General features: G+C 36.7%; 1 protein-coding gene across 1 annotated transcript in view; it reads right to left on the minus strand.

Moving 5' to 3' along the window:
* PDE11A (phosphodiesterase 11A) overlaps positions 1–12,724 on the minus strand; it is a 282,794-nt gene that overhangs the window by 189,204 nt on the left and 80,866 nt on the right. Inside the window, exon 3 of the mRNA XM_005857619.2 lies at positions 6,251–6,340. Coding sequence (XP_005857681.1) covers positions 6,251–6,340 — 90 coding nt within the window. The remainder of the gene's footprint in view (positions 1–6,250; positions 6,341–12,724) is intronic.

The raw sequence follows: 12,724 nt of genomic DNA on the forward strand, positions 1-12,724 counted from the left end.
CCATTAAAGTTTAAAATAGGAGAATAAAAGGGAAAACAAAAAAAAACCTTCTAACTTAAAAACTGGGTACTCATTTAATAAAAACAAATTCTAACTTAAAAAGAGTGAATAGTTTTTCTACTCATTGCAAAAGCAAGTTGCAATATCCAGCTAAATTTGTATGTTATTTAGCTGTTATTTTATCCAGCTAAATTTGCTTGCAATTTTTGCACTGAAATAATCGTTATTTGGAGTTTTTTATTACATGGATGTTTCCAGAGGTTTAAGAATAGTGGGCTATGTACAGGTGAAAATATTATGCTGCTATCCAAGAGTAATCAGAAAATTACACAGCCAGTGAATTGGCCAGAGGGTACTTTATTCAATTGAATTTAATAAGATGTGCCCTCTCAAGTCTGATCTCTCGCAAGAGGATTTCATGGGTTTTCAAATTCGCATCTATTCAGGGAGATGGTGTTGATCATCATCCTAGGGACATGGTTGATTTTCAACTTTCATAATGAATTTGATTTGTCCTGAAACCATTTGAAAATTTCTTCTCTGAGTCTATTCAGGTAGAAAAGCATTTGAATGAGTTAATAGATCCATGAAATGAGTCTAGTTCATTGAGCATCTAAAAGAGGACCAAATATCCTAAGTAGTGTTTTCTCTAAAGAGAGCTTGTGGAAACGGCTAATGATGGCTCTATGATCCCAAAGCAAAGAGCAATACCAGGAGGTGAAAAAAGTTTTAAGTGCATCCTGATGATCTGGCATTTGGACAGCAAATTACCATAGAGGTCAATGTGCGATAATTTCATATCCAAATACAACATTAAAGATGAAGCAATTGTCTGAATAATTACCAACAGAAATTCCCTGTTATTAAGAAGGAAACATTATTTCTTTAATCATCCGGACTATTTCTACAGATGGATCATATTAACTGAACAATTATTTAACTTTTCAATTTGTTGTGACTGCGTGATAGGGCCTCTGGGACCCACACACAAGAACATTTATCTCAGAGGAAAAACTCATTCTGCCTTGAGTCTTGCACTGACAAATCGCATTATAGCAACTTTATTGTTTCTAATTAAAAATTGCTGCTGTACTAACAAGTAATAAAATTTTTTTCAAATAACAATGCAGTCTACCTCCAGAATAAGAGAAAGAGAAGAAAACCTGGATGATACGCAATTCAACAGACATCAGGGCCTTTCACACAGGTGAACACTCCCTGCTTCCTGACTTCATAGGCATTTCCCCCTCCTTCTTCTAGTGACTTTCTTTTTGTTCCTGGCCTCATCCTTGGATCTCTTCCCTTCTCCTTTTTCTTTAATCCTCACCCAAGGATATTTTTCCATTGATTTTTAGAGGGAGTGGAAGAGAGAGGGAAAGACAGAGAGAACTACCGATATGAGATAAACACATCGATTGGTTGCCTCCTGCACCAGCCCTGACCGGGGCTCAGTCCAGGGAGGGGCCTGCAACCAAGGTATGTGACCTTGACTAGAATCTAACCCAGGATCCTTCAGTCCACAGGCCAACGCTCTATCCACTGAGTCAAACCAGCTAGGGCTCTCCCTTCTCTTATCCACAAGTTCTCCCCCAGATTAACCTACCTGATTGCCTAGTTTTAAATACTATCTATATGCTGATTATTCAACTGTTTACTTGCCAGCTGTACAAACCAATCATTTTTCATTCATTTCCCATGTCAGTAAGCCTTGTGTATTTCACCACTAATTTTAGGGGGAATCTCTCACTTCTCATTGACCGAGTCCTAGCTACAGAATTTTTTTTCAGCTTTATTGAGATACAATTAACATATAACTTTCTATAAGTTTAAGGTATACAACATGATGATTTGATACATGTATACTATATTCAAAATGCTTACTACAATAAGGTTAGTTAACATTATGCATAGCCTCACATAATTACATTTTTTGTGTGTGGTGAGAACATTAAGATTTACTCTCTTAGCAACTTTAAGTATATAAGTATAGTTACAATGCTGAATATTAGGGCCCCATAATTTATTCATCTTATAATTGAAAGTTTGTACACTTTGACTAGAGGCTCTCCACTTGCTTCACACCCCAGCCCTAGCAACCACCATTCTACTCTCTGTTTCTATGTGTTCTGCTTCTCATTGATCCAACATGTAGGTGAGATCATACAGTATTTGCCTTTCTCTGACTTATTTCACTTAGCACAGTGCCTTCAAGGTCCATCCATGTTGTCACAAATGGCAGGATTTCCTTCTTTTTATGGCTGAATGATATTCTATTGTGCATATACTAGTATGCACCATAATTTCTTTATGCTCTCATCCATCAATGAACACTTAGGTTGTTTCTGGATCTGGGCTATTTTGAGTAGGGCTGCAATGAACATGGGGTTGCAGATATCTCTTCAAGGTAGTAATGTCATATCCTTTGGATACATACCCAGCAGATTACATGGAAGTTCACTTTTTAATTTTGTGAATCACCTCCATACTGTTTTCCATGGTGCACAAGAATTCCATTTTTTCCACATCCTCACCAACACTTGTTACTTCCTGTCTTTTTTATAAAAGTCATTTTCGTAGGTGTGAGGTGATACCTCATTTTGGTTTTGATTTGCATTGCCCTGGTAATTAGTGATGATGAGCATCGTTTCATGCACCTATTGATCATTTGTATGTCTTCTTTGGGGGGAAAATGTTCAGATGCTCTGCCCATTTGTAATTAGATTATTTTGGGGTTTTGCTATTGAATTGTATATTTTTGGATATTAACCTCTTATCTGATATAAATGGTTTGCAAATATTTTCTCCCCATTCCATAGGCTGTGTTTTCATTGTTTTTATTGTTTCTTTTGCTGTGCAGACGCTTTTTAGCTTGATGTAGCTTCACTTGTTTATTCTTGCTTTTGTTGCTTGTGCTTTAGTGTCAGATAAAAAAAAAATCACTGGAGCTTTTCCCCTCATTTTCTTCTAGAATTTTTACAATTTCAGGTCTTACATTTAAGTCTTTAATCCATTTCAAGTTAACTTTTGTAATAAGATAGGGGCTCCAATTTTATTCTTTTGCATGTGAATATCCAGTTTTCTGAACATCATTTATTGTGAAAAAATATCTTTTCATCAGTAAATATTCTTGGCGTCTTTGTCAAATATATATTGACTGTATAGACATGGGTTTATTCCTGGGCTATGGATTCTATTCCACTGGTCTAGCTATCTGTTTTTGATGCCAGTACCATACTGTTTTGATTACTATAGCCTCACAGTATAGTTTGAAATCAGGAAGTGTGATGCCTCCAGCTTTGTTCTTTTTCAGAATTGCTTTGGCTATTTGAGGTCTTTCCTTTCTGTCTCTAGATACACAGACCAAGCATTCTCCTGCCCCAGGGCCTTTGAATTTAATATTTCTAATGCCTGAAATGCTTTTCCCAGATCTTTGTGTAGCTTTGCTCTTTTGTTTCATTCAGGTCCCCACTTAAATATTACCTTCTTATAGAGACCTTCTTAATCACTCTCTGAAATAAACATTCTCCCAAACTGTCCTTCAGGGACCAGTCTCTATCCCTTTATCTCACTTCATTTTTCTTTATAGCTTGTCTATTGTCTGTTGTTCCCACTAGAAGGCCAAGTTCTCTGAGGGCAGGGACTTTGAACAGATAGTGTCTGAAGAGTACCACATAATAAATATTTGTTGAATGAGTAAATAAACTGTGCTGTACATGAGGATGTAAAGATTAATAATACATGAAGCATCCTTTAAGGAGTTCAAACTGTAGTTGGAGAGGAGGGTCATCAATAAATACTATAGAGTGTGATAAGAATCCATAATAGACCAATGGCAGTATACACAAGGAAAAACAAACACAGAGGGCAAGATTAACTAGAAGTCTGAGCTGGGTCCTGAAGGAAATTCAAGGCAAATGGTAATGGGAGTCAAAAGGTGGACATTAGGCACTGAATGTAGAGGGAGAAATGTGGGTAAAGATATGAGAAAGTGAAGCAAATAGATTGCTTTCTGGAAAATTGGGACTATATTGCTAGAGTGCCACATGAAAGGAGGGGTATGGGACTAATGATGGGACTAATGATGAAATAAGGATCCAAATCAGAGAAAAGGTGTGGTATGCTATGCTGAAGAAGATTGCTGTAGTAGTGAACTGTGTTTATATGTGTACTATGAAATATTCATCAATCATAATACTTAGCAAATGGAACTTTCAATCAATTTGACTACCAATTAATTGAGGGTTTCCAACCTTTGGGAACATCTTGTTAAATATATTTTTAAGTTGTGACAGCAATTTCCCTATATTTAAAAGTATAATGAGCCTAATATAATGTAACCTGTTTGATAGTTTAATATTTTTTGAGCATCTGTCTTTTTTCAACTATTAAACTCTATAACTGGTGAAGAAGGTATATGAGGCCAATCTCTGTGCGTGTGTGTTTCTTTATAATCCTACTAGAGGCCCAGTGCATGAATTTGTGCACGGGTGGGGTCCGGCTGGCCCACCCCGATGGGGGCCCATTGACGGAGGGGCCACGGGTGGTTGGCTGGCCGCCCCCGCCCCCGATTGGGGGCCAATCGGGGCCCAGATCAGGCTGGTTGGCTGCCACAGTGCACGTCATAGCCACCAGTCGTTCCAGTTGTTCTGGTCATTCCGCCTTTCTGGTAGCTGGGCTCAGATAGATAGATAGATAGATAGATAGATAGATAGATAGATAGATAAAATAGTATTTGCATATTGTTCGGTTATCTTGTGATGGTCTGCCAGAAAACCTTTCAATTCAAAAACAAAATCTGTGAAATGGGGTGAAATCATTTATAATATTCCTTGTTTCTTAAAGAAATTAAATTGTAAAAATATTACTAAATTGTGTTATTGTTTCAGAGCTATAAGAAAGCAAGACTATACCATCTGATAATATAGATGTGAAATTAATTTCCTTTTTAAAAGAAGCTGGTACTATTTCTTACATAAAAAACAACAGAGAATTTGTATCCACCTCCGTTTGGGCTCATTGCTTAAAGGGGTCTTCAACCACAGACTTGTAGGATTATAGAACTGAAAAAGATTCCTGGACAGTTCAAATGTCATATGGGGTTAATGACTCACAGACTCTTTCTGGAAAATTGGGACTATATTGCTAGAGTGCCACATGAAAGGAGGGGTATGGGACTAATGATGGGACTAATGATGAAATAAGGATCCAAATCAGAGAAAAGGTGTGGTATGCTATGCTGAAGAAGATTGCTGTAGTAGTGAACTGTGTTTATATGTGTACTATGAAATATTCATCAATCATAATGCTTAGCAAATGGAACTTTCAATCAATTTGACTACCAATTAATTGAGGGTTTCCAACCTTTGGGAACATCTTCTTGTTAAATATATTTTTAAGTTGTGACAGTAATTTCCCTATATTTAAAAGTATAATGAGCCTAATATAATGTAACCTGTTTGATAGTTTAATATTTTTTGAGCATCTGTCTTTTTTTAACTATTAAACTCTATAACTGGTGAAGAAGGTATATGAGGCCAATCCCTCTGTGTGTGTTTCTTTATAATCCTACTACAGGCAAGGTGCATGAATTCGTGCACAGGTGGGGTCTGGCCAGCCCACCCTGATGGGGGCCCATTGCCGGAGGGGCCATGGGCAGTTGGCCAGCTGGCCCCGCCCCCAATTGGGGTATTGGGGGCTGATCAGGGCCCAGATCAGGCTGGTTGGCTGCCACAGTGCACATCATAGCCACCGGTCGTTCTGGTTGTTCTGGTCATTCTGCCATTCTGGTCATTGGGCTTTTATATATAGATAGATAAAATAGTATTTGCATATTGTCCAGTTATCTTGTGATGGTCTGCCAAAAAGCCTTTCAATTTAAAAACAAAATCTGTGAAATCATTTATAATATTCCTTGTTTCTTAAAGAAATTAAATTGTAAAAATATTACTAAATTGTGTTATTGTTTCAGGGCTATAAGAAAGCAAGACTATACCATCTGATAATATAGATGTGAAATTAATTTCCTTTTTAAAAGAAGCTGGTACTATTTCTTACATAAAAAACAACAGAGAATTTGTATCCACCTCCGTTTGGGCTCATTGCTTAAAGGGGTCTTCAACCACAGACTTGTAGGATTATAGAACTGAAAAAGATTCCTGGACAGTTCAAATGTCATATGGGGTTAATGACTCACAGACTCTTGAAAAACAGAGAGCTTTGAGAGTTGTGAATCAAATTTCTTTCTACTCACCCTGCTTCTTTCATATTCTTTCCTGGAGGCAGCAAATACCTGAGCATTAGATATGGCGATTCCACAGAATGGAAGATACATCTGCATAACCTGGGGGCAAAGAGAGTTAAGAGCATTGAAACATCACTGAACAAGATTCCACATTTCCTGCATATACTTAATTGTAAAACTTTCTTTTCCACCATAGAGACTGAGTAAGGCATTATTGATACTGGTAGCTTAACTTCAGAGGCATATTTTTCAGAGTTAACTATAAGATGGTCTCAATCAAGCTTTAAGTAAAGACAGTAACATCTAAGAAGACATAAAGTAAAGCTACACATTATGATGGCTCTGAGACAGGAACTGTGTCTAAGTCATCTTTGTCTTCCTTCTTTGAACAATGAGAAAGGAATAAACTCTGATATATCTAGAATTTAAGGCTCACACTCAAATTTAGAGGTAGGCAGCATCTAAGTCAATTTCTTGTACATATGTATCTGTAGCATGGAATCTCAGCTTGATCCTAGAACACTGTCAGCTTCAGATACAAATATTCCTGTTAGGATTGGCCCAGTAAGAACTTAGGGGCCAGAGAACCTAGTAGCCTCATGCAAAAGAGCGCAAACTGTGTGCTACTCTGCAGACATAACTGGACATGAATGCAAATTTGTGGGATGGTCCTACAGAAGTCTGTTTGAAAAAAGGCTGGGAATTCTTTAAGAGAGCACTCCTCCTACAGGAAGAAACAGGTCTGATGGAACTGATCCTAACAAATCTTTCTCATCACAAGGGGTCTAGTGTACATCTAGGGATTTTCAGTACTGCCTGGTATTCACACGCAAATTCAATTCCACAATCTCTAATTCCAGAGGAAAAGAGAATGCCCCAAGTAAAAACCTAAAGCATTATCTCCCTAAACTCTTCATAAAATAGGATATTGTGACAATTATATATATTTGGGACTTCTCTAAAGCAGAGGGATAAGGGCATGTTTTTATATTACATTCTCTCTCTCTCTCTCTCTCTCTCTCTCTCTCACACACACACACACACACACCACATGCCCTGCAAAAATATACAGAGCAGTCACAAAACAGAGCAGTTTCTGCCATGCGCAGAGGGCAGAGCAGTGCTCACAGTTGTGGGGAGGGATGAGAACAGCAGGAGCAGATCTGCCCATGGACACACACATATGCAAGTCTGAGACACCCCTGGGACACCCAGAACATAATTACTTGGAGTGAAAGATGATTTTGCAGAGGCTTGAGATGGACAAAAGATGAAGGAAAATTCAATTAAAACCTTGCTTTGGCTACCTGGGCATACTCAACTCTGACCTTGGGTCCCCAAAAGTATTTCAGAATGCTGTAGAAGCTAATACTGTGACCCCAGTCTTAAAGAAGAGAGAAAAATAGTAGGATTGGTATTAAGTAGAGGTATAAAATAAATGGTTTCATTGTTGCAGATATTTTTCAGGATAAATTCCTTCACCGAATTTGATTTAAAGTAAACCAATATTTAATAAGGACCTGCTTTATGCCAGATACTCTCACTTCATTTCTTCATTTGAATTGCACATCAATTCCCCACGGAGGAGCATTATGTACTAGTATTTTACAGATTGGGAAACTCAGTAACTTGCTCAAACTCACACAGGAACTCAGACTCATCTAATTCTACAATTGATGCTCATTCCTACATGTTGCTTTTGAGAACTAAATGTTATTTCTGTCACCCCCTCTTTCCCCTTCCTTACTACTCCTCCTCATGCCTTAAGAAGTTTGTCAATAAACCATTACAAAGCTGTCAACCTAAAGCTCTTGGATACTCTGCCAGAATTTCCCTGCCTTGGCCAGAATGGGACCATTTTCAACTTCACCTACACACTCAGACAGCATTTTCTTGCAGTTTTCTGGTTTTGTGTTTTTCTCTGCAGTAGAGAGATTGACAGTGATGGAGGTGGAAGGGAGGAGACGTGGGTTATTTATTTTAACTTTCCATCTTTTCTTCCTTTCTGTATTTATTTGCCTTCAGGGGCTAAGTTTAAGGTGGATTTTATAGGTCAAGCACATAGGAAGATGACAATGATCAAATAAACATGTGAAATGCTTTCTAATATATCACAGGCTTGCTTTAATTTGTTTGTAGTACCATTATTTGTTGAGCTACAAGCATTGTGTATAATTAAAAAGAATCTGACTTTTAAATCAGATGACCATTGTCCTTTATTTGGCTGTTCTGTGAGAAAGTCAACAAGTCACTCAACCTCTCTGAACTTACTTCTTTATCAGTAAAATTCCTGGTTTAACTGGATAATCTTTCTGGTCCTTTTTGTTCTAATATTTGGAGATTCTAATAATTAGAAACATCAGTGAACTGCAATATTCTATTTGCTAGAGAAAACAAATAATTCAATAAATATGCTCATATGTTAGTCAAGATAATCACTTCTAGTAGTCATTGATATTTATAAAGTCCTTGGATATGATGTTAAGCATTTTATATATACTACGTCATTTGATCCTCACAATTATGTAGGTTATACTATTTGTCCCATTTTTCAGAAGAGAAAACTGAGGCTTTATAAACTTATTCAAAGTTGTTTGAAGATAAATCCTCCTTGGTCTCTTACATTTCTGCACATCTTAGAAACAAAGGTATTGGCTCTGTCTTTCAAGGTGTTTGTATAGTGAACAGCCTTGGAAAAAAAGATAATGTCTTTTTCCAGAGCAAGAGCAGAATTACTATGCAATATAATTAAGATAAGATCACTCTCTGGAGCAGAGTTCAGGCAGGCTAACTGTCCATAATAAAAGATTTGGCTTCCCTACATTTGAGGTTCCTCTCCCATAACACATGCCCTGGGTAATCTACATGATAATGTTACTGGAGATTTTATCTCAAGCCAAAGCACCTGTTCACATATCATTAAGACTGTTGTTTGTTTGTTTTCACTTGTCTTATAAGTTTACATATAAACTCCACAACATAGTTACTTAGTACTTGTAATTGCAAGGTAAGAGCCCCAGGAACAATTACTAAAATTCATGTTAAATTTCTTTACTACTTTGTTCACTAAGCCAGTTGCTATTGATTTTTTTTTATTTCATTGATTCTCTCCTCTACTATATTACATTTTCCTTTTATTTTAGTGATAAAACTAGAAAAGTTATGTACAGACTTAACAAAATCTAAATTTAACACCTTTAGACTCCTTGCAAATAAAATAAGGACCTTGGAATACTTTAACTCTTAACACTACTTTCCTGGTATACATATTACTTTTTTTCCTTGTTCTGTCTTGTTTTGTTACTGTAAATTGGACATCATCATCATTATTATTATTAGTTGATGCTTACTTATATTTAACCACAGATTTACCAAATTTTCCCTATTCATTCCTTTCAGCATCTTTTTCCTCCCACTCTGGGATTATTTTCTTATCTTTAAAAGACAACGCTTTAGAATATCCTTTAGGATTGGTGGTAAATGATTTGTTTTTGTTTTGTATAAAAATATCTTTATTTTATGATCATCTTAAAAGGTAATTTAGCTGGGTATGCAATTTTAGGTTGACAGATATTTTCTCTCAGTTAGAAGATATTATTCCCCTATCATGTGCAGTTGATGAGGCTAAAAAGTCATCTTTCAATCTAATTCTTTGTAGATTATCCATCATTGTCTTTGGTTTCTTTTAGAACCTCTTTATGTCTTTGTTGAGTAACTGTACTTTTCCATCCTCAATCAAAAGCTTAATGAATCACACACACACACACACACATAAAGATTACTATAGAGACAATATCATACCTTCATGACACATTGCAAACTGATAGGGGAATTCATTTACAAAGGGAATGATCTACACTGTGTGATTCATTCATTGGCACAATAATTGAACACTTTGGGGCCAGACTAAACTCCATTATGAATATCCATATGACAATATAATCAATAGAATTTCTATATAAATGTACAGGATAAGCAGGCAAATACATTTGAAAGCAGGAAGTAAGAAGAAGCTGAAGTAGTAGGGAAATAGAAGATAATAAAAACCAAAATATTTTAATATCCTTTTTTTTTCCATCTCAGTGCAACAGATATCTTTTTTAAAAAGATCTATTGCTCTATTCTGCTCTTTCTGAAGTCCCCCTCCTCCATAAAAAAAAAAATACTAATTTGGCATTCACTACCTAGTTTCTGAATGCCAAAAGGTAAAAAAGCCAGAATGACTAAGAAGCTAATGAGTCTGTACACCCTTGTGCAGCACTTTTCAGCTTGAAAGCACTTTATGGACATTGGCTAATTAATCTTTACAACATCCCACTAGAAAGGGAGTTAAACTGAAAACCATTAAACAGTGTGAAAAAGTCACTTTAGCCCTGGAAACTCATGAAAAGTATCACTAATAAGCATAAACTGTGAGCACTGGGACTTTCCATCAATGTCCTAAGAAAGACAGTAAGTACCAAGCCTTTGTAAACTTATACACCACAGAGAAGGCTATTAAAACCCCATGATCTGGTCTGGTCCAATTATATATCATTAAAGAACACTGGGGTTCTACACTAGAGATTCTCAGCGAGGGGCCTGGGGCCATCCCCTTTATGGACCCACTCCTGAAGGCAAAGCAGCTTGAAGAGCCACATCACTGTCAGGCAAATTAATGGGTTAGAGGAGGCTTTCCACCATCATGCAACATCTTCCTCTGTGCAATTCCTGAGATGTGGCTCTATGTCCCTTCTGCCCTCAGGCATTAATTATTGGGCAAAGCTTCACTGATTTGGGTCCCACTGATTTGAAATTGGTGATGTTTTAAGATAGCTGTAAAACAAACGCTAAAAAAAAAATCTTCAAGTAGAGTAACATTATCTTCACATATAAAACATTTTCCACATCTTTTAGAAATAGACTATTAAAAACACTTTTAAAAATGGGTTTGAAGTTTTTCAGACTCCAGAGGAAATTCCTGCTTCTAGAGTAGAGTTTGGTTCATTGCAATTTTGTGTCTATGCAATTTCAGTAAAATCAATAGGTCAGGTTCTATTTCAAAAATCAGTATTGTAAATGAATCATGTCAGCTCACACCAAAGTACATGCTCTTGGCTAAAACATGCCTGTTTCTAATTGTGCTGTGCCCTTTTGAGGAAAACAGTCTCCAAAAAATACACTGAGGCATAAAGTACCAACTTTATTGTTGTTGTTTTAAAAAAAAAAATTGGAATGCAATAGATAATATGATCACATACTTTTAAAAATTGTCACTCTAAGAATTAACACTCTAAAGAGAATGGGGAGAGTTCCTTTACAAAAGATGAGGGAGAACATGAAGACAGAGGAGAAGGAGAAGCTCAATCACCTTCCACTTCTCCTTCTTAGGAGAGGGGGATATAGGTGTTTCTGCTTCTGCCCCTGGGTATTAAAGCCAAGACCCCAGAGTACTTGGAATGAACATCCTTCCATTATTCTCACCTTTCTCTTTGAAGCTAGTATTGGCTAAAATATCCCCCAGGAAGCCAAGCTTACTCAAAGATAGAAAGGCTGAGGAAGTAGCCTTGCAAGTAACAAGTAGTCTTGAAGCATCAGTACCTACCCCCTGTGACTTTTTAGAGGCTCTCGTTGGCTAAGCACTTAAGTCATGCATGGACTAGTCATATCATCCAATAACTTTATTTCTATTTGGCCCGGTCCCCAACTCCTGAAATTTTAGAAAAATAACCCTCTCATATCCAGAGGCAATTCTAAATTCCCACACTCTTTATTCGGACACTCCACTGAAGGGAAAACCTTGAAAGAATCCATTTCAGGAGCGATGTCCGAAGATAATTTGTATTTTGTTTCTCATCATAGGTTTCAACAACAACAAAAAAGTACTCATATTTCTACCACTCAGGGATACCCACTCGTGACATTTTGGAGACTATCATTCATGTTTTCCTCTTTCACTTTCTCTCCCCACATAAACTCAAATAGGCTAATCCTATTCAGAATATTTTGCTAGTGGTTTTTTTTTTCACTTTTTATGACCAGCTATCACTTATTATGACAAATTTCTACGGATGTATAATATCTCATTGTATAGTCCAGAAAAAGGAAATTTATCTTGAAAGAAAGTAGCTTAGTGGTTGCCTGGGCTTGTGTTGGTAATAAGATTACAGTGGCCCCACCTTACCCTCGGGCATATGTTCTAAGACCTCCAATGGATGTCCGAAACCTTAGATCAAGTATATCAAACTCAAAGGCTAACACGGGCCAAATAAACAAGGTTTAAGTTTATGTGGGCTGCAAAAAAAGCAAAAGCTTCAATTTTCATAGAAACGTAGGTTTATTTCGATAGAGACACGTTGAATATAAAGGGCTGAAATAAATGAGTAATCATTAACATAAAATAATAGGACATTTTAATAAAAATTAATATTTTTTCTTGAACATTAACTTACCAGACACTGAATAACTGCACAAATTAATAAGCGTAACGCAAATAAACCTATT

The sequence above is a fragment of the Myotis brandtii genome, unplaced genomic scaffold (assembly GCF_000412655.1).
Source record: "Myotis brandtii unplaced genomic scaffold, ASM41265v1 scaffold112, whole genome shotgun sequence".
Classification (NCBI taxonomy): domain Eukaryota; kingdom Metazoa; phylum Chordata; class Mammalia; order Chiroptera; family Vespertilionidae; genus Myotis; species Myotis brandtii.